Source organism: Manis javanica, chromosome 3 (assembly GCF_040802235.1).
Source record: "Manis javanica isolate MJ-LG chromosome 3, MJ_LKY, whole genome shotgun sequence".
NCBI classification, from domain to species: domain Eukaryota; kingdom Metazoa; phylum Chordata; class Mammalia; order Pholidota; family Manidae; genus Manis; species Manis javanica.
The window spans coordinates 3,184,865-3,206,374 of record NC_133158.1 but is presented as its reverse complement, the minus strand read 5'-3'; the positions used below and the strand labels follow the sequence as shown (position 1 = coordinate 3,206,374).

Here is a 21,510-nt window from a genome sequence, read left to right as displayed (position 1 = left end):
CCCAGGCCAGAGCTACAGCGAGAACAGTGATGCTGGCCTTGGGATGGGGGCTGCGAGGAAGTGGAGGTGTTAGCAGAGGTGCTGGCGGGAGGGACAGCTGTCCAGTGCCTGGGCTCCAGCCAGAGTGTCTGCAGCTGCCCCTGCCCCACCCAGCTGCTCCACAGCCTCCCCACCTGTGTCCTAGGCTTGGCACTCCCCAGGCAGGCCCGGCATTCCAAAGAAGGTCTTAGAATTCTGGAGATGCCTCCAGGGGAGGCCAGAGCTGGCAAGAGCTGCCTGGTCCCTGGAGAGAGCTTGGGGGAGAAGAGGGTGTCCCTCAGGCCTGCTTCTGGGAGCTGGAAAACTGAAGGATCTGCATGTGCACCCAGGAATGACAACATCTTGGGAGAGGGGCAGGGCCACAGTGGGCCCGCCAGGCAGCACACCATTCCACAGTTCAGTCCCACACTGGCCACGTGTCTGGCACAGGCTTAATGTCGGGACCCTTTAGAGGAAGGCCCGGTCCCTAATTTTGTGGAATTTATGGTCAGCTCAGGAAGACAAAGAGGGAGATGAGTACAGTGAGGAAACCAGCATGGTGCTGGAATGGAGATTGTGGAGGCATGGTGGCCATGAGGTGGAGTGGTCTGGGAAGGCTTCCTGGTGGAGGTGGCACTGAGCCTGAAGAGCCACAGCAAATCAATGGGAGGGCACAGGGAAAGACTGGAGCATCTCAGGAGCAGAAAGGCGGTGTGGGGCAGACACCAAGCGCCAGCAGCCTCAGGCTGAGAAGGCCTGGTGGCCCTCAGCACTGTGGGGCCTGAAGGTTGGAGGAAGGTGTCAGATTCAGGGAGTGTTTGCAACTAGAATCCAGAACTCACTGAAGAATGGAATGTGAGATGTGAGTCGGAATGAAACTGCCATTTCCTGAGATATGGAAGCCTGGGGGAGTCACGGGCTCTTGGTGGTTGGGTATTAGGAAGCTGAGGTTCCTTTTATCTTTTAGATTTTTTTTTTTTATGTTTTTAACTTTTGGATTTCCAGACTTGCAAAAATAATACAAAGAACTTTTGAATTTCCAGACTTGCAAAAATAATACAAAGAACTCCCATTCGCATTTCAACCTGCTTCCCCAAATGTTACCAACTTAAATTGCCACAGGTCAATGATCAAAGCCAGGAAATAACGCTTCCACACCACCTCAACTCCCCTGCCAGCCGCACTCAGATCTGCCGGTTGCCCTATGAAGGCCCGCTTCCCGGGCTGGGACCCGACCCAGGACCGCACGGTCACTGCACTTCGCCATGCGGTCCCCTTACTCTCCTCTGGCCTGTGGTTGTTTCTCAGCCTTTCCTCATCTTTAATGACCCTGGCATTCTTGAAGAGTACAGGCCAGTTATTTTGTAGAATTTCACCCAGTTTGGGTCTGTCTGGTGTTTCCTGAGGACTAGATTCGGGTTACCCACTTCTGGCAGCACCGTCACAGGAGAGACAGGAGTCCTCTATCTGTGTCAGAGTTGGGATGCCTCTGGGGCAGAGCAGAGGGACAGCCACCCACTCAGGCGTTGTCAGAGTCAGACCCGCCTTCCCAGCCCTGGTCCCGGATGCGGCCGTGGTGAGAGGGTGCATAGAGAGAGACGGTCAGGGACCAGGCACTGGGCATCTCTGATGGCCTAGGAGAGACTCCAGGTGAGTGAAGGGCCCTGGGAGTCAGGCAGGAAGAAAGGAGGTTTGAAGACACTGGTGGCCCTGGGGTTAGGGACTTGGAGGCCCCTGAGGCCTTGGCTGCTGGACAGGAGGGTTTCATTGGTCCACAGGGAGGGAGCCTTGGGGGATTCTCCCCATGTCTCTGTTCCAAATGAGGGTGGCAGGGGAGGGACTGGAGGCATCCATTCCTTCCAGGCAAGCCAGCTCCAGAATTCCAGCTGGGAGAGCCTGGGCTGTGGCCTTTTCCAGAGCCGCCTGGCAGCAACCGACCCACGAACAGGCACATTGCACGTGTGCTCAGCCGAGGGCTCACAGCTCCTACCAGGACATTGCTCCGCCCTACGTGCACCACCTAGTTCTGACTGTCTGACTGCATTCAGGCCTGTCCTTCGTTCTCCTGGGCGGTGTCATACTTTGCCTAAATACTACTTCCTCCATGAAGCCTTCCTTGATTTTCTCCACCAGAAGCAATCACTGGCGTGTCTCCCACTGCCCCTGTCTCTTCATGTTATGGCTGCCTGGTTACTGTCTGCCACCCCAAAAAGGCTGCGGTTTCTGCTGGGTGGCCCCACTGCTTAGCATAGGGCCTGACTTGCTGCCAACTTTACGGCTTCCTGCAGTTTCCACTTCACCCATTAGATGGCATAAGATGCCAGGAGCTGGACGTTGATCTGAGCTGCAAGGGCGCCCTGGGGATCTGTTTCCCAGCTGCAGCCTGCAAGCAAGGGCCTTTACAAAGGAGCCTCCTAGACTGGGAAACTGAGGCCTGGAGAGGCCACACAATTTGAGAGCAGAATGCAGGCTCCCAGCCACGGCCACAGGCTGTTTTCCTGCAGTGTGGAGTGCCCCCCACACCCTGCTCCAGTAGGCCCAGGCCTCACCCCAGCTGGGGACCTGGCTGTGCTGAGACCCCCAGAGGGAGCTGGCAGGGCCTCCTGTCCACAGCTGGGGTCCACATGCCGGTTGAGGGGGTGTCTGGCTCAACAGCCAAACATCAGCTCATAGCGTGGGTCACAGCTGAAATGTCTCCCCAGGGAGATGGAGACAGAGGGTCCCCACCCTCCGAGGGCTCAGGCCAGGATGCCATGGGGGTGGCCCCTGTACAAGCACCCCTAGCCAGTTCCTAGTGCCTGTTACACCCAAGGAGGCGGGGCCCTGGCCCTGGGAGGAGGAGCCTAAGACCCAGAGAGGGAGGGGCCGGGGTTCTCTAGGAGAGCCTGCAGAGCCCGCAGGCAGAGTGGGCCGGCCAGTGCCTGCCTCCCCATGTAGCCCTTTGCCCGATGCCAGGTCAGGCCCACCCTGCGAGGAGGCATGTATGTGCTAGGGGGATGGGGACAGGGTGGCAGTGTTCTTGGTCCCTGGGTCCTTCTCGCACCGACTCAAGAGGCTGACCCGCCTCCCTTCCAGGGATGAGATGAAGAGAGGCGAGGTTCTAGGACACCCCAGAAGCCTTAGAAGCCTGAGAGAGCCCCAGGAAAGGGCTGAGGGGACCTGTCTTCAGCCTGCTGTGTGGGCTGGCCCAGGGCCTCCCCTCTCTGCTGTCCCCCAGGTCTGCCAGCCACTATCACCGTCCGAGGGCTCAGGCTGGTCCATCTGGAGACTTAACATGCAGGAGTTTCTGGAACACTGGGGCTCCCATTCTGGCTCGAAGTTGAAATCTTCTTAGTGTCCAGGGCCTCTGATTCTGAGGATAGGGGTCTGGGGTGGGAGGAGACACAGCTGTCGGAGGCAAAGACGGGGACCGTGGGGAGACCACCTCACTTGCCCTGACAGAACCCCTCAGCTTCATCGCCCCCTTGGGCCTCTCCTGTGGCTCTCCTGCCCCTAGACCAGGCCAGGGGTGGGGTGGGAACGCCACACCTCCACCTGCACTCCGGAGGATCTAATGTGTGGGGCTTGCCAGCCGCGGGGAACTCTGGGAGGAACGCCCCGCTCACCTGGTGCCACTCTGGGACGTGGGCCTCTGGTAGGACTGGAGGGCTGAGGGAGGCAGGGGGGTTTCCTGACACTGTGGATCCTGTCCCCTGCCCCAGTGGGCTGGGATGGGGCCTGGAGGCCAGACAGGGACAGGCCTGGGTGGAGGAGGCTGGGCAGTCATCGCTTGTCAATCCCAGATCTATGAAGTGGGGCCAGACTTCAAGCCTCCGCCCAAAACATGGAGCTCCTGGAGCTGGAATGACTCCTCCCAGGCAACTTGGGCCCTGCCAGGGGAGCTGGGGAGCCAGGCCAGGGCGTCAGGGGGCTGGGCCCTCGTAGTATCAGGGACCCAGGCCCAGAGTCGGTGTGTGGAGGTCTCTGCCATGGGCACTGGAGGGGCAGGAAGCAAAGGAGAGCTCAGCCAGACCTCTGCCCAGCCCACCAACCTCTGATCTCTGACCTGTGACCTCCCTTCCAGGCTACCTCCCCCCTTGACTTTTTGCTGGAACCTAAGGACTGGGTCTGTGGACGTTTGCATGTAGGCCACCCGTACCCCATATGGGAAAGGGTCTCCCCAAGGGGGGACCTGCCAGTTCTACACGGAGGGAGAGGCCGCAGGTGGATGGCGGGCCCTCGCCCCCTCCCTCCTCCTCCCTGCCTTCCTGGCCCTGGGCGGGGTGGAGCCCGGCCTTATAAGTGGCGGGCCAGCGGCAACCGAGCAAACTACAACTGGTGACTGCAGACAGAGGGCGCCTCCATAAGCAGCGTGTGCCCTGGGCTCCGCGGCATGGCCTCCTCAGTCTGGGCCATCTGCTGCCTCCTGGGGGGTCTCCTGCTCCGACCCGGCAGCCCCGGCCCCGGCCCCAGCATGCCCCGCCTGCGGCTCTCCTACCGAGGTACTGGCCACCCTGTCCTGTGTATACCTGTGGGGCAAAGGCCAGCCGGGCAGTCTGCTCTGCCGGCCGGAGGGATGCAGTCCCTCCCCAGCAGCCCGGGGGGACGACTTCATGGCTGTGCCCAGGATGGGCTTGGCCCCAGCCAGCGGCAGGAGCCAGGGAGGAGGGCAGAGGTGGGCAGGTCCTGGAGGACACAGCCAGGGTTGAGGGGAGAATCAAAGAGACAGAGGGTGAGAGGCTGCGGAGAAAAGGAGAGATGGGTGGGGACGGCAGAGATGGGCTGGGCAGAGAGGGTGGGTCTGGAGGACCATCCACACACAGGTGCATCCTGCAAGTGCCCTCACCTGTCCCCACAGCCGTGCCCCGCTTCCTGGTGTGGCCCGCTTTACAATGCTGGCCTTCTCTCTGCCCTCTGCATCCCACAAGCTCCTCACAGCGCAGGGCATCCCCGCCCCCACTCTGCCCAGCCCACCCAGGTCTCCCCTGATGGGCTGAGCTGCAGTGGCTGGCCTCCTCTGAAGCTGTGGGGATGGTCTGTGGGATAGGTCCCTCAGGCAGGCTTTCCATGGACTCTTCTTGGGGAAATTACTGTCATCTTCCTCTGGGAAGTCTCAGGGGAAGAGACCCAGGCCTGCTTTGGACAGGAGAGTCTGAGGGGGAGAGACATGGCCCCACTCTGTGTGGCACGGGGGACAATGTGGTCTCGCACTAGGAATGTGGTTTTGTGGGGGAAGTCAGACTACCAGAAAAAACCCAAATAGGGCAAATCCTCTCCACACTGCTGTCAGTCATGGAGGGCTTCCTGGAGGAGGCCTTTGATGAGTGTTGGGGATGGAGTGGGTGCAGGGCCAATGATGAGACTCTGGGCAGTGGAGGACACTCGGCCTTCCCAAGGGTGGCCAGCCCTCTTCCCACCAGGCCCTGCTGCCAGCCATCACCTCCACCTACCGAGGACCTATTTCAGGATCCTTGACACCTGGGACCAGCATCCCCAGACAGTCACCTTCTGTCCCTGGAGCCTGAGTGCATGGCATCTATGAAGGAGAAAGGTCTCTTTAGCTGCGTCGCTGGACCAGAGCCTGGAGCTCTGCCTGGCCGCCCCGGCCTCTCCTGCGCACAGGCCTCTGCCAGGCGCGCTCTCTGCTGTCCGCGGAGGCAGCCTAGGGTGCTACTCAGACCCACCCCTTCCCTGGGCTCTGCCATCCCTGTGCCCAGACTGTGGTCCTAAGTCCTGTTAAGTGAGGAATGGAGGGAGGGTGGGGGTCCCAGGCCCCTGTCCCACCCACCCCCAGGAGCCTTTTTGGTCCAGCAGCCCTGAGGATGGAAACCTTTTCCAGACGTGTGTGTGGGGGTGAACACACAGCTGGGCCCCTCCCCCTCTCACCTCGCCGCGCCAGCGGGCTGAGCAAGGCTCTGACTGCTCCTTGCTGCCTCCTAGACCTGCTGTCTGCCAACCGCTCTGCTGTCTTTCTGGGCCCCCGGGGCTCCCTGGACCTGCATGCCCTGTACCTGGATGAGTACCGGGACCGCATTTTCCTGGGGGGCCGCGATGCCCTCTACTCCCTGAGGCTGGACCAGGCATGGCCGGATCCCCGGGAGGTGCGCTGGGCTGATGCAGGGGAGGGTCTGTTTGAGAGCTGGGCAACTCCAGATGCGAAAACTGAGGCTGTGAGGTCAGGGGTCAGCCATGTTGTGTTTCAGGTCCTGTGGCCGCCGCTGCCAGGACAGAGGGAGGAGTGTGTCCGCAAGGGAAGGGACCCTTCGGTGAGTGCCATCAGCGGTGACCACCAACCAGCCCTGAGCAGCTACAGCCTCAGCCTGGCGGCTCTGCCATGTGCCTGCACTAGGGGCCTGCGGAGCTGATCCTGAGGTCTTAAAGGAAGGTCCCCGCCCCCCTGCGACCCCTCATCCCCGGAGCTGGTTGGCCAGGCAGGGAAGGTGATGTCCTTCCTCCCCTGCACTCCTCCTCCCCCCATAGACGGAGTGTGCCAACTTCGTGCGGGTGCTGCAGCCCCACAACCGGACCCACCTGCTGGCATGTGGCACCGGGGCCTTCCAGCCCATCTGTGCCCTCATCGCAGTTGGGCACCGTGGGGAGGTGAGCCTTGGGGGACCCCACGAGGGGTGGGAAGCAGTGGCATTTCCTCCCCGAGCCCGAGCCCGGGGCGGGGGCCTGAAAGGCGCCTTTGTGCCCGGCTCTGACCTCACTGGAGAGGCCCTGAGTAAGGGCTCCGTCCTCCCACCCTGACTCTGCGGCTGCACGTGATGGCTGGCCCCTGCCCAGCTGGGGGGCTGGGGTTGCTTCCCCAGGTAACACCCCCCTCCTCCCGCCCCCTCCCCAGCATGTGCTCCTCCTGGAGCCCGGCAGCGTGGAAGGCGGGCGGGGACGGTGTCCGCATGAGCCCAGCCGTCCATTTGCCAGTGCCTTTGTAGGTGGGTAATGCCCAGGCCGGGTGGGCATGGGGAGTGGGAGCTGGCCAGTGCCACTGGGAAGGGAGGAGGCCCGGCTGTGGGGCTCTGGCCTGACTCTGCCCCTGCCCTGTCCCCAGGCGGGGAGCTGTATACTGGCCTCACTGCTGACTTCCTGGGGCATGAGGCCATGATCTTCCGGAGTGGGGGTCCCCGGCCAGCCTTGCGTTCCAACTCTGACCAGAACCTCCTGCATGGTGAGCCCAGGGGCTGCTGAGGGCAGGGCTGGTGGGGAGGCGGGGAGCTGATGCTGGGGAGGGCTCTTCCAGCCTATCCCCACTCCATCCATGTGTCCAGCCTCCAGGGGGGTCCCTGGAGGGGGTCCCTGCACCTCTTCCCCATCTCTCTCCTCCCCTGTGAGCCCTCCGGCTTCACCTTGTCACCTCCCAGACCCCCAGTTTGTGAAGGCCGCCCGGATCGCGGACAGCTCTGACCAAGATGATGACAAGGTGTACTTCTTCTTCTCGGAGACTGTCCCCTCGCCTGACGGCAGCCCAGGCCGTGTCACCATTAGCCGCGTGGGTCGTGTCTGCGTGGTGAGAGCTGTGAAGGGGTGGTGAAGCTCAACTCCTCACTCAGACGTGTCCCCGCCCACGGCAGTAGGGAAACTGAGGCGGGGTGTGCCACCCGCATCCATGCCTCTCCCCCCGAGGATGGGGATGGCGGGGCAGGAGGGGCCTGTGTCTGGAGCCCAAAGCCAACTCTATCCCCACCTGCCCCAGAACGATGCCGGTGGCCAGAGGGTGCTGGTGAACAAATGGAGCACCTTTCTCAAGGCCCGGCTGGTCTGCTCGGTGCCTGGCCCCGATGGTGCCGAGACCCACTTCGATCAGCTGGGTAAGGGCTCAGCTGGGGCAGGCCTGGGTGCGGGGTGCAGAGGGCTCAGAGCCTGGCGGCAGGGCACTGGTGATGGCCTTCTGTCTCCCAGAGGACGTGTTCCTGCTGCAGACCAACGCGGTGAAGAGCGTCGAGCTGTACGCTCTGTTCAGCACCGTCAGGTGGGCACGCAGGCCCCTCTCAGCCCCCGACCGGGGCCAGGCTTGCACCTCCAGCCTCCTTTGTTGAGCCTCTGCTCCATGTCCCAGCCTCACCATGGGCCCCTGCCTGTCCCTGACTCGGAGGCTCAGTGGCTGTGTTCTCTGCCTCCCTCTCTTTGCCTGGTGTTGGTTTGGGGTCTCTATCGACTATAGGCACCCTCCCCTCGATCTTGCCCATGGAGTCAGGCTGCCTCCTTCCCACCCGATGGTCACCCCAGCCTGACTGTCCCTGTCTGCCCCTGGCAGTGCCGTGTTCCAGGGATTTGCCGTCTGTGTGTACCACATGGCAGATATCTGGGAGGTCTTCAAGGGGCCCTTTGCCCACCAAGATGGTCCTCAGCACCAGTGGGGGCCCTATGGGGGCAAGGTGCCCTTCCCACGCCCCGGCATGGTGAGTATCTGCCCGGAGCCAAGGCAGGCAAGAGGGCTGAGCAGGTGGCAGGAGGAACAGTGCCTGGCACAGGCTTTTGTCTGCACGCAGCCCCACAGCCATGGCTGAGCCCAGGCTTCCCAGGGACAGGGTAGGGTGAGGCAGGGAGCAGAGTCCTGAACCACATTAAGGGGCCTCTCCCACAGCGAGTCATCCCTCAGAGGTTGGTGCGTCTGGCCAGCGCCTGGTGGTGGGCCTGGTGATGGGCCTGAGGGAAGCGTGCGGCCCCAAGATGCTTCAGCACACCCACTGCTGCTGCCCACAGTGCCCTAGCAAGATGACTGCGCAGCCGGGGCGGCCCTTCGGCAACACCAAGCACTACCCGGACGAGGTGCTGCAGTTCGCCAGAGCCCACCCACTCATGTTCCAGCCTGTGCGGCCACGGCAGGGCCGCCCTGTCCTCGTCAAAACCCAGCTGGCCCAGCAGCTGCGCCAGATAGTGGTGGACCGCGTGGAGGCCGAGGATGGAACCTACGATGTCATCTTCCTGGGGACTGGTGGGTGGGCAGAGTGGGGTGGCCAGGAGGGGAGGTGAGTGGAGGCCTGGCCCTCCGCCTGACCCCTCCTGTCCTGCCTCAGACTCAGGCTCCGTGCTCAAGGTCATTGCCCTCCAGGTGGACGGCTCCACCGAGCCCGAGGAGGTGGTCCTGGAGGAGCTCCAGGTGTTTAAGGTGAGGGGTGACTGATGGGAGGGTCCCCTGGGTCTAGGCCTGGCTCTGGGGAAGGTCAGGGGGAGAGACGGCCTGCCTTCGCTGAGCTGGCAGGCAGGCCAGTAGCTGCTGCCCTCATGCCGCAAAGGCCTTCCTGAGGCTTCGAATGACTGTGGGGCCTGGAGACAGGCTGTGAGCTGAAAGCTGGGGAGCCAGGGCTGGGGGTCCGGGGCCATCATCCCCTGAAAGGCCCTTTGGGCTCAAGGCGCAGTGAGGGGGCGGCTGAGACCCCAAGTCCCTGAGCTGGTCCCTCTACAGAGACAAGCAGGGGATCATCTGAGGGTGGGGGGCTGTCGTGCCTCCTGACGTGGGATGAGCGATCCGGGACAGCTGTCTCATTGCTGGGACGGGGCTGAGGGAAGGGACACCGGTGCTCTGTGCCTTCAGCCAAGCCTCCTGCTTGGAGGCCAGCCAAGGTGAGGGGACTTTTCTGGTGCCCCAGTGTCTGGGAGAAACTGGCTGGCCTCAGTGGTCAGGGAATGCACGGGCCCAGGCTGGGAGACAGGTGGCTCCAGTCAGGGGCTAGAGGAGGAGGCAAAAAGCAGGGGTGCAGGGGAGGCCTCTCCCAGCCCACCCTGGCTGACACCCTGCTCCTTCCCCAGGTGCCGACACCAGTCACTGAGATGGAGATCTCCGTCAAAAGGGTAGGAGCAGCACCCCCTCCAGCACTCCCCCGTCCGCACCCCTCACCCCCTTGCACCAGCTGGGCCGCCTGCTCAGGCCCTGCAGTGAGGGGAGCTGAGGTTCCCTAGCAGGAAACCCACATTCCAGGGAGGCCCTGAGCAGGCGAGGCTGTGTTCAGATGAAGGGAGACCTGCAAAGGCTGGCTCCTCAGGGGAGACAAGAACATGCTTGAAAACAAAACTCAGATGATACGTCAAATAGGGAGCTACTTTTTAGAGGCTGGCTGTTTGTCCCTTTGCAAGTAGCAGAATCTCCCCAAGTTTTCCACCCCAGTTTACCTTTGGGTAAATCCTGACATTTGTACTGGGATTGCTGAAAGGAGAGTACACTAAGGTCAGAGGCAAGTCAGCATAAAGGCCATGGGGCTAGAGGGCAAAGGTCAGCTGCAGGGAGGGCCTGGAGAAGTGCCTTAGAGAAAACCCATGGTCTGTACCATCCCTTCCAGGTCTTAGCACAGGGTCTGGTGTAGATCAAGCAGGAGATAAATGTCGCTACTGGAAGGCACCCCACGGGTCCTGGAAGACTACTTGCAAACAGCAGGGGTCTCAGCAAACCGGAGGGAACTGAGGGCCTGGCCGGTTCTAGGTGGAGCCCCGCTCACCTGGCTCTGTTTTGTCCTTCCCAGGAAACGCTGTACGTGGGCTCAAGGCTGGGCGTGGCCCGGGTGCGGCTGCACCAGTGTGAAACCTACGGCAGTGCCTGTGCAGAGTGCTGCCTGGCCCGGGACCCGTACTGCGCCTGGGACGGTGCCTCCTGCACCCGCTACAGGCCTGGCACCAGCAAGCGCAGGTTCCGCCGGCAGGACATCCGGCACGGCAACCCCACCCTGCAGTGCCTGGGCCATAGCCCGGAAGGTGAGTGAGCAGGCCTGCAGCCCTCCGTTACCCTAGTGTGCAGCTCCCGTCCGTGTGTGCGTGTGGGCTCTCTGGACAGAGTAAGTGGCTTCAGACTGGCCCATACATAGGCCCCTAGGTCACTGAGTTGGCGGCCCTGGGGGCTGCTGGTCCCTGAGCTGAGGCCACCTCCCTCACCTGCAGAGGAAGCCGCAGGACCGACTGAGACCCGCACTGTCTACGGCACGGAGCACAACAGTACGTTCCTGGAGTGCCTGCCCAAGTCTCCCCAGGCTGCTGTGCGCTGGTTCCTGCAGAGGCCCGGAGACGAGGGGCCCGACCAGGTGAGCAAGGATCCTGTCTCCTGCCTGCGTGTTTCCTGAGGTCACCCTCCTCCCTGATCCCCAAGTCCTGAGCCCTAGGAAGGGACTCCAGAGGGATCGTGCCAAGAACAACTGCAGAAAAGTGTGTATTAGGCCCCTGGGTCCCTAGAAGGAGGTACCCTTTTCTTGCCATCTGGGAACCCCCAGGCCACATGTGGCTGGAAGTCATCCAATGGCAGGGAGCCCACCAACTCCCAGGCATGGGCTGGGCTCTGAGAGGTGGGCAGCAGAGAGGGAAGAGAGGGAAGGGGGTCTGGGTGGGCCAGGAAGCCCCTCGTGCTTACATAGGGTTCATCTTTGAAGGAGTCTCTTGCCCCAGGAGTTCTTGGTCCTCTTCTGCCCCAGACCTGGACCGTTGATCGATGGCCCTTGTACACTCCCACCCACACACTGCCTGGCCCCACTCTCTCCCTGGAGCCCGGCTGTCTGTCCTGGCCCTCCCCTCCCCCATCCGGAAAGGTCTGTCAGCCCCAGAGATGGCTTCAGGCTGGGGCTTGGGGCAGCCGTGGGTGCGGAGGGGTGAGGAACCAATCTCCAGCTGCTCGGTGCAGGGCAGGGGAGGGCAGGGGAGGGAGTGGTTGATTATGGCAGGGGCTCTCCTTCCAGCCCGGGACTGGGGGAGGCCAGTCTGGGGCCAGCTGTTGGACGGGGCACTAAGGAGACTCCCCAGGGCCAGCAGCAGGGAGGCAACGAGATGGAGCCCAGCCTCGGGTGCAGATGTGCAGGCCGGGGCCCAGACAGGGTCCCGCCTGGAGACACCCTCCTCTCCTGTGATGGGCACTCAGCCCACCCCTGGCTGGGGCTGTGGGCTCTGCACTGTCGAGGGGTGGGGGTGGGGACAATGCAGACCAGGAGTAAGACAAGGAAGGTGTGCGTGCATGCGTGCATGTGTATGTGTGGAGACTGGGGGGGAGTTCTAGCCCTGGAGCGGGGGGTACAGCTGCTCAAGAAAAAGCCCATAGATGTCCCTTCACCCCCTCCATTTCCTGGGAATGTGTGCCAGGGCCCCTCCAAGGCCAAGGTAGGTGGCTCAGAGCCTACTACCCAAAGTAGTCAGTCAACTTTCCGGCAGCTTCCTTAGCACGCGCTGCCCTGGGCTATGGGAAGGGGGCGCCCTGCCCGCTCTAGCTCACAGGGCCCCTCCTGGGACGGGGAGAGTGACTAATCTGGAAAAGCAGGGGGCAGAGAAGCTGGTAGTGGGTGCCCCGCTCCACACCCCCTCACACCTCCCGCGCCCCCAGCAGGTGAAGACTGACGAGCGAGTCCTGCAGACAGAGCAGGGGCTGCTGTTCCGCAGGCTCAGCCGCGGGGATGCGGGGACATACACGTGCAGGACGCTAGAGCACGGCTTCTCCCAGACGGTGGTCTCCCTGGCTCTGGGGGTGATCGCCGCCCGGCAGCTCAAAAGCCTGATGCCCCGGGAGCTGCGGCCGGAGGAGCCCCCAGCCCAGGGGGGCCTGGTCGCCACCCCTCCCAAGGCCTGGTATAAGGACATCCTGCAGCTCATCGGCTTGGCCAACCTGCCCCGGGTGGATGAGTACTGTGAGCGTGTGTGGTGCACCTCCCGGAGGGGCAAACAGGCCAAGGGTAAGGGCTGGGCGGGCCTGGAGCTGGGCAAGAAGGCGATGAGCCGGGCGCAGGCAGAGCGCAATCGGACGCCCCGGGAGGTGGGGGCCGCGTAGAGCAGGGCGGGGGAACGGTGGTCGGGCAGCGTCCAGCATTGCCTACCCACCCAGCTAGGGCAGAGGGGCCCACATGCCCAGCTGCCTCTTTGAAATGGAAGTGTGTGCCCCCCATACCCCTATCAGGCCACCCACAGCAAAGGCTGGGGACCAGTGGAGGGCCCTGTGTCTGAGGCCTGTTCCCCGACCCCTTGGTGCTGTCAGTCCCAGGCTGGGGCCAGCGCCCTCTGGCCACTGGCAGTCTCAGTGGGCCTGCTGTTTGTTCTCAGAGATGGCTCCCAGACACATTTCCGGTTGTGCCCAGAGGCCAGAGGGCTGGGTGGTTCTTTCCCAGCCTGAAGAACAATGGCCCTTCTGAGTGGGTGTGCGGGTGCGCCTGAGGAGGTGTCTGGCAGGGGCCCTCACACAGCCAGAGGAGGGTGGACGTTGCCTCTAAGGTAGCACCCTTTAAGAGGACCCCCCTTGAGTTGGGAGGGAAGGTGGTGGTGCTGAGGAGGTAGAAGAGCAAGACATCCCCCGCTGAGCCCCGGAACTGGGGGCGGTTCCCGCCACTGCCCACCGCCTCTACTCCATCTCAGGCTGCTAGTGCTCCCTGGGACCTGGGGGCAGTCTGGACCTGAGGCCCTGCTTCTTAAACCAGAGGTGGGGTGGGGTGGGGGTGGTCCCACAGCCTGACTCCCCTTCCCAGGTCCCCCAGTTGCCAGGCCAGGTTTCCTTGGGTGCCCACGTTTCCTGAGGGGATCCCCCCTCCCCACCATCAGGGTCTCCATGCAGGGAGCAGGGAGGGGTGGCTTGTAGAAGAATGCCTCTCTATCTCTGTGGACTAGAGCTGGGGAGAGGGGAGCTGGGGGCGGCTGGCGGTGTCCTTCGCAGGGCAATGCAAACACGCCCCCAGCCTGGCAGGTGGGAATGTGGCAGCTCCGTGAGCAAGCCTCAGCTGGTGGGCAGGGCCAGGGGCAGAGCCTTGCCTGGGGCCACAGGCATGGAGAAGCTTTGAGACGGGGAGACCCTGGGGTGGCTGTGGGGCTCAGGAGCAGGCCTTCTCAAGGACCCAAGATGGTATCCATCAGCTTAGGAGCCACCGGCCGGCCAGATGTTTTTCACCCTGGAATCCTTGGTTCCTGCTAAAGGATGGGTCATGAACGGTTCATTTATGAAGACTTTTTTCTTTTAAGAGAAAAACAGGTCGGGAAAAAAGCTGCCAAGTGCTGCAGGTTTTCGGGGTGAGGCTCAGGTGGCCGGGACACGTTCTGTCCGCACGGGTAGGAGCTGTCTTCTGCCGTCAGCAGAAATGTGTTTCTCGGGCTGGGAGCACAGGGGACGAGGAGGACGACTAGTGTAGAGCTCCTCCCAGACTGCACGTGGAAGGGGAGGTCTGTGACGCACAAGCCGGCAGCAGGGACACAAGGGCATCAGGTCGAGATTCCCTCTCATCAAAAAAAACAAGAAGAAGAAAGGAGGGGAAACAAAAAAAAAAATTAAAAGCAAAACAGGGCATTTTGCCCACTGAACCCAAACCCAGACTGCGTCTGCCTTGGATTTTACCCGAGCCCCCATCCCAGGGAACTGGGATCTGAAGTAGGCCCCCTGCCCCCTTGACTGCACAATAATTGACCCAGAGAACCTGACAACCCTTTGGGAAACCTGTGACCCGCATCGCGGTGGCTGAGATGTGAGCAGGTAAAAGCAGAGGAGGTGGGGCACAGGGAGACGCCGGGAAAGAGACGGAGGGGACCGTGGCCAGCGGGGAGAGCGCAAAGGCCCGGGGCCTGTGTCAGAGCTGTGGCCAGCGCTGCCCCCGGGCCAGGGAAGACCAGGCCCTTGGTGGCCCCTAGGCCGGGCCCAGGTGTGGCCGTCCCAGAGCAGCGTCCTCTGGGGAAGTTACCCTGGAAAATGAGGAGAGGAGGGGCTCAAAATCCTGAACAGACACCTGCACTGGGAGAATCATGGCCGGCTTCTGCCAACCACCCCCCACATGGTACTGAGGGTTATTAATGCTGGAAATGCCTGTGTATGTGAGTTCTGTTTTACTCATATATTGAGATGTGGTTTCTCTGTCTTTACAAGCACACTTCTTGTAATTATTGTTGTTATTTTATTGTCACACTGCCCCAAGCGCCGGTGAGAGGAGCAGAGTGTCTACTGCGCAGAACTCATAGGACGGGGGTGAAGTTAACACTTACACTTGTGATTCTGTCATTATCGTGTCTGTGTATTTCTGTACTAAGTTGGCCGATTCCATCTGTGTGAGCCTTCCCTCCATTCCAGGAGGGAGAATCACCCGCCCTGGTATCTTCTAGAAGGGGGGAGGTGGCACCAGGGAGGACAGAGTCTGAGGGCTTCCTCTGTGAAGCTGAGATTAAGTCAGGAAAATCCTGCCCTGCGGGCTTCTGAGACTGACCTCGGAACCTCAGTAGGATCTCGAGCCAGAAAAAAAAAGTGCTGGCAAAGGGCAGCTGGGCATGTCGGCAGCCCTCGCCTTTTCCACAATAATGCTTGACATTTGTAACAGCAACACTTGGCCTGGTGCCTGTCTCCCTTCCCGAGCCACATACCAACATGTATTAAGGCACTGAGCTCTCCCTGGGGGCTGTGCTGTGCTGGGGGCGCTGCAGCTTCCGGGGAGGGGGCCAGGCCCTGGGAGTTGGGCCCACTGGACCTGCTGCGGAGGGCACCCCTGCCATGGCTCCTACTCCCCGGGACTTCACACTCCCGCCCAAAGGGCAGGCCCCCCTGGTGCTGCGGGGAGATGGGAGGGATTCAACCCACTTCCCACAGAGATTGGCCTCTTGTTTGGATGGGCCCCTGAATCCACGCCACGGACTGGGGGCTTCACAGAGCGGTCAGGCGCCAGCCCCATCTTGGAGCCCAGGCCCTGCTGTGGGGGCCCCCCCTCTTGCCCCTTGGCCCTTCTGCAAACACGCGGCCTGACCCAGCCTCAGATCCTCCGGCCCTGCTGCAGGCCATCAGCACTGCCAGAGCGCCCGAGAGGCCAGTGTGCCGGGCTGGGAGGATGGGTGAGGCCCCCTCAGCCCCTCCCCGCGGGGCACAGAGGCTCTGCCCCCATGCCTGGAGTCCCCTGGGGCCTGGACTTCTCCCCGCTACTCTCCTCCCGCCTCCCATCTGAACATGGCTTCCTGCCTTGGGGATATCACTGTCCTCTCCCACAGCTCTGGAAGGGGCTCTGAGGAAGGGATGAGTATCCCGTGGGGCAGTGTCCCAGGAGACCCTCGTGACGTCGGGATCCCACCCCAGCCCCGGAGGGGCCCGCCACGAGCTCTCACCAGCACTAGCCGGCATGCCCACTGTGTGCCTCGCCATTCTCTCAAGCTAGTCCTCTGTCCCTTTTTCCCACGAAGCACTTACCAGCTCATGTTTCTAATGTTTGAAGAGCATACTTTGGGGAAACTCTGATTAATCCCCTCCCTTGGCACATGGGATGGATTTAATCTATTAATCTCTGCCTTCGAAACCAGTACACTCCCCGGCCTCCCAGGTGGAACAGCCACATCTCAGCCTCCCGTGGCCAGCTAAGGCCTGGACCTGCCACCCAGGCGGGGCTGCCAAGACTCCAGCCTGCTGACCCTTGGGCCTGGACTCCGCCCCGCTTCTGGCCGCCCAGCCCACTTCCTGCTCCCCGTGTCCGGCATGGTGGTCCTCTGTGGAGGGCTAGGATTCACCCCAAGCCTGTGGCTGTCCCGCAGCCCAATAGACTAGTTTCTGAGGAAGGGCCGGTGGTACGGAGAAGCAGAATAAGGGCAGAAACCTGCCCTTGTCACTCTCCCAAATGGCTTCTGTGCTTCCCTGTCACTCAGCTAAGCCCAGGTCAGGCCTCAGACACCCCTAGAATCCCCCACTGGAGGAGGGGGTCAGGCAGCAACCTTTAGGAGTTCGGCCTGCCCCCCGCCAGGCTGTCCTCTCGGAGCTGACGGGGGCCCCAGAGAACTCACTCGCATGTCCCCGCCAGCCCGGCGGACTGAGGCTCCCCAGCAGGCTACAGCTCCTCCTTAGAACCTGGAGACAGGTGCTCAGGAACAGCCCCATTCCTGTGCAAGCCGAGGGTCTGCTCCAGCCTCGCCCAAGGCCTGGTGTGCAGGGGCTCCGCAAGGAGAAAGTCCATCCTGCACTGCGAGCAGATCCGCACGGTGTTCTGAGACAACAAACCGGGGCCTGGTGACAAGAGTGAATGGGTGGGGGGGTTAGAGGACAGTACCTGACAAGGAGCTCAGGGACTGCTGGGCCCTCCCAGCCCCTCGTCAGGACTGCCCAGCCCCTGGCGCCCAGGTGAGGCCCCTGTCCCACTTCCCAGTGCCCAGCCTTTGCCCCGGTGCCTCTGCTGGGCCCCCCTCCCTTCGAGACTGCGTCCTAATGAAGCCTCTCACTTTCCTCACTGGATTTCATCAAGGAAACTCCTGGTTCCTCGACACAGCCTTTTAAAAACCATTCTCCCGAGGATGGGAAATGCTGTGTCTCCAGGGAGGCCTTGCAAGGGCTGTCCGCCCTGTCCCCACGCCAGGTCTCCAGAGCCAGCCTGTAGTTTGCACTCAGGGACTCTGCCGAGGGGGCCTCAGATGGCCAGTCGTGACCCCTTTTCCCCAGGAGGACGATGACTGGGATGTACCCTATTTCATTCCAAGGGCTCGTGTTTCATGCCATGACCACCTGTCGTGCAGAGAGGCCAGTGACTGGGGGGCTGGTGATAACCCCAAAGTGAATCAACAGAGGCCTGGCGCAGAGTCCAGATGTCCACCATCAGGTGGAGGTGACCGCCCTGGGGACACCGGGAGCCCAGACTGGCCTGTCAGGAGGACAAGGAGGCTCTGCTCTTGCAGATAAAGGACAGGATGACGTGGCAGACCAGCAGCTTGTTTTATGGACATGACTTCATCTGTTCAGCCCCAGCTGATAAGGATCCGGTGTGGTTTCCTGTGGTCCGAGGGTCTCAGACAATGGTGTGAACGGCTGGCCCCACTGGAAAGGACATTGTTAAGGGAAGAAAAAACAACCCTCCAGCACAAAGCCAGGGCAGGGCTGTCTAAACGTAAGGGCCTGTTTACAAATCCACGATCTCCAAGGGGCGAAGACAATGGGGAATTGTTTCTGCCGAGGCTGGAGTGCCCCCCAGAAGGCTGCCGGGGGCTGGGGATGCCTTTGATGGCCGGACAGCTCTCAGATGCTCTCAGAGGGATGGACACTGATGGCGCAGAGGCCTTCCTGTTTACCAGAGGTGCAGGTCAGGGGCGACCAAAGACGAGGAGCAGGAGCTCACGCTCTCACGCTGCTCAGGGACCCCAGGCCTGGAGGTGGTTTGCTGGGACCAGGTTTTGGTTTTCGTCTTCTAAAAACACGTCAACTTTTTGGCTTATGGCCTTCAATTGCCAGGCAGCTTTTTGGGAAAAATGTACAAGGCATGAGACCCTTGCAAACAGCCAACTCCTCTGGAATGGGGCTCCCTGGCTTAGTCAATAGGGCGCCTTCTCACCCCCGGGGCCCCCTGATGCTGCCGCTCGCCTCCAGCCAGCCCAGGGGCCAAGGGGACATGCCACCACGCTGCTGGGGCCCTGGCCAACGGAGGTGCCGCTTCTCACAGCAACCTCATGCTCGCCACCAGGAGGAGGGCGCCTTTGACCTGCTAACCGGACGCCCTTGGGTGTGTGTGTTGGGGGGGTCCCCTTGGGACTGGCAGTCCCCATATTTGGAGGTAGGAGGATCACTGACTGGTATGGAGAGACTATTTGACTATGATATGTCATTAGTAACTTTTACAGTATCTGTAAACCCAACAGGAGGACACTTCATGAATAAACTCAAACGGATGTGTCAAGTACAGTGCAGTAACTCAGTGCGATCCCCAAACAGAAGCAAGCCTGCCTAAGCCTTCTCCTCACGTGCTCGCAGTACCCTCTGCTGTTCGACAGGGACACAACAGGCTCGTGAGCTCGGGCGCGTGATAGCTCACTAGACACCAGACTGCCCCTGACTTGGGGTCCCGAGCCAGCCCCGTGAGCGGAGAGAGGCGACTAAGACAGATGGTCCCTGGCCTGAAGGAGTGTCCACACTGCAGATGCAGGGCTAGCTGGAGAAGGTCGCGGGGTATCGCAGGGCCCCATGAGAGCGCCTAGGGAGGAAGAAGTGGCCTGTATGTTGAGGATGGAGGCCACAGCTGTCCAGCCTGCAAGGCCGTGCAGAGAAGGCTTTGCTACAGCCCTGGTAGGCACTGGGGTTGGAGTTGAGCACTGGATGGAGATGAAGGCAAACATTTGTAAAATAGTCACTTTGGCAAGAAAGATGGTGGTTGAGCACAAAAGGGAGCAACAGGAGATGCTGAAGTTACCAGCCCTAGTTTCTGGCTCCTACAAAGGTAAGGGTTACAGGACAGAAAGCAGGTACTCTGGGGACTTTTTATTTAACATTGATTTCCATCCCTTCAAGGTGAGCTGTTTGTTCTAGGCCCTAAGTGATAAAACTATAAGTAATTCTAATAGACATCATTTGTGAACACAGATACTTAAAATACACAAGGTGAGCCTGGTACATCTTAAAATGCCAAAAAGCAACAAAGTGCTCAAAAAATAAAACAATATACACAATAATAGGGGTGTGTGAAAAGGACACAGGAGCTCCCAATGGCCAAAGCTGAGACAATTTGAGCAAGAAGATAAAGCAATGTTGGATTATAACCCAAGCATACCAGCCATATCCACAAGTCCACACTGATGCAAAGGACTGAATGAATGAGTGGCAAAGAATTAGCAACCGTCCCGTACAGATGAGTTCCAAATAAGGCAGATACTCTGTTCTCAGGGAGGGAGGGGACATTAATCCCCACTTACTAACTGTGGGCCACCCACAGCAGCTACCTTCCAAAGGCACCTATGGAAAGGGGCAAACGAGTAACTTTCCAGCAGAGAGATCTGGCAAAGACAACCTTGGCCGTCGATCAAGGCCACCATCAAAAGGGATAAGTCTGGTAATGGTACATGACTTTGGTGCCTTGTGACAAGCAGAGCATCTCACCTGCGTGCTCTTCCTGTCCCAAACCCACATGCCTGGTCTAACCGTGATAAAAACATCAGACACATTCCAAGAGAGGGTACCCCAAGAAATGCCTGACCAGCACTCCTCAAAACCGCCACAGTCATGGGAAACAAGGAAAATCTATTAGACTGTCAGGCCAAGAGGCACCTAGGGAGACATGACGCCTCAAAGCAAAGTGGTGTCCTGGACGGGGTCCTAGAACAGGAAAAAACTCTAGGAAAAAAACTAAGGGACTCTGAATAAAGTATGGGCTTTATTAGTAATAATGCATCAATATTTATTCATTAGTTGTGACAAAGGTACCACCCTATTAAGATCTTACTAATGGGAGACACTGGGTGTGCGAGATAGGGGTACTCCCTGCACTATCTTCACAATTTTCCTATAAATCTAAAACTATCCTCAATTGAAAATTTAAGAATCAATCCCAGTCATTTAGTGGAGAATGACTGATTAGGGCCGGATGAAGAACAGAATGTTTCAAAGTTGGATTTCCAGCCTACAAGGAGGGGGTTGGCTGTTAACATCAACGGAGAGTAAAGCTACAAAGACTAAGAAATAGTTAAGAGGGGGTGTGCGTGCATGCGTGCGTGCACGTGCCCCGTTCTGCTAGGTGCCCACAGGGCCCACCGCACACAGAGGTCAGGCAGCTGAACGTCTGGGTGACAAAGCACCCCCCATCCACACCCCCGTCACCAGCTCCTCCTCCCACCAACTGGGGCTGGAGCCCAGAGGGACTGTTAGGGGACCATTACTTCCTGTTAAGATGGCATTTCTAACCCTCGATTATAGACAAGTTCAAATCTCTTTAAAGTGAAAGATACTATCCTGGATGTCTGAGAGTATATATGCCTGGTGACCCAAGTTATAGAAACTCTAGATGAAGAAACTAAATTCTCGATCTTGGAATTATCTTTCAGTTATGAATTATCAGTGCTAGAGTTGAGACCTTAGGTAGATAAAACATTAGTGTTTGAAATGAAAACCCACAATTTAAAAACTCTCTTCACTTGCAGAGCTCTGGCAAAGCGTCCCTGGACCCCAGGTCAGGAAGCACGGCACTGAGTCATCAAACCCCAGAAGAGAAAGTAAAGACAGAAGGCACAGCAGCGGGAAGGTGCGGGGGACCGGGGTGACCGCCGCGCGGTGGGCCCTGTGAGCAGCCCGCTCAGGAGGGCTGGGCTCTAGAAGGCAGGCCTTCCAGAAAAGAAGTGTGCCTCAGGGGATCTGACACTGGACGCTGAAAACTGTATTTTGAGACAATTGATTATGTGGTATGTTTGGGGAGAATTAGCCACAGCTATACAGTAATTGAGCAGATAAAAAAGAGGCAGGTATTTGCTTCAGGGAAAAACAATTATACAGGAGACACAAAATAAACACAACACACTGCCTGGCTCAGTGGTAAACAGCATTATGTAGTCATAATAATGTAAACACTGAAGGCTAATTTAACAAGAATTGTGATGCGATTATATTAGATGAAGGGAATGAGAACGGGGAAGTTCAAAGTGCTAGATCTTCATGTAACAGGAAGTCAGTGATGTCTAATAAATCAAGAAATTACCAAAAAAGTGGACAGTACTTGCCTTTAGGGAGTAGGATTGGGGGTAGGGAGCAGGGAGTCAAGATTATTTTCCTTTTAATCCGTTAACTACTTTCTGACTTAAGACTTTTTAAATTCTGTATTACTTTGCCTATATACTTTGACAAAAAACAAAGACACAGATCTCCCTACCCCACGG

General features: G+C 59.6%; 1 protein-coding gene and 1 long non-coding RNA gene across 5 annotated transcripts; one reads left to right on the top strand and one right to left on the bottom strand.

Moving 5' to 3' along the window:
• The first annotated feature begins 4,311 nt into the window (after positions 1-4,311).
• SEMA3G (semaphorin 3G) lies at positions 4,312-21,314 on the top strand. Of its 4 annotated transcripts, XM_017672021.3 has the most exons (17): positions 4,367-4,499; positions 5,418-5,548; positions 5,938-6,098; positions 6,201-6,263; positions 6,478-6,597; positions 6,842-6,932; positions 7,049-7,165; positions 7,359-7,504; positions 7,691-7,805; positions 7,897-7,966; positions 8,252-8,396; positions 8,701-8,932; positions 9,015-9,106; positions 9,748-9,789; positions 10,455-10,683; positions 10,867-11,006; positions 12,287-14,926. In XM_017672021.3, the coding sequence occupies exons 2-17, from the start codon at positions 5,527-5,529 to the stop codon at positions 12,725-12,727; spliced, it is 2,226 nt and encodes a 741-aa protein (XP_017527510.3). In that variant the 5' UTR covers positions 4,367-4,499; positions 5,418-5,526; the 3' UTR covers positions 12,728-14,926. The 4 variants fall into 4 exon arrangements, with proteins under 4 accessions (XP_017527512.3, XP_017527508.3, XP_017527507.3 ...); XM_017672023.3 differs by lacking the exons at positions 5,418-5,548; positions 12,287-14,926 and adding an exon at positions 20,782-21,314 and having other exon boundaries at positions 4,312-4,499; XM_017672019.3 differs by lacking the exon at positions 5,418-5,548 and having other exon boundaries at positions 4,312-4,499; positions 12,290-14,926.
• LOC140848299 (uncharacterized) lies at positions 14,128-17,235 on the bottom strand. Its single transcript, XR_012128881.1, has 3 exons — positions 17,110-17,235; positions 16,678-16,897; positions 14,128-14,156 (listed from the first exon to the last, which is right to left on the bottom strand). It is a non-coding gene; the product is annotated as an uncharacterized lncRNA (long non-coding RNA).
• Positions 21,315-21,510: the final 196 nt, after the last annotated feature.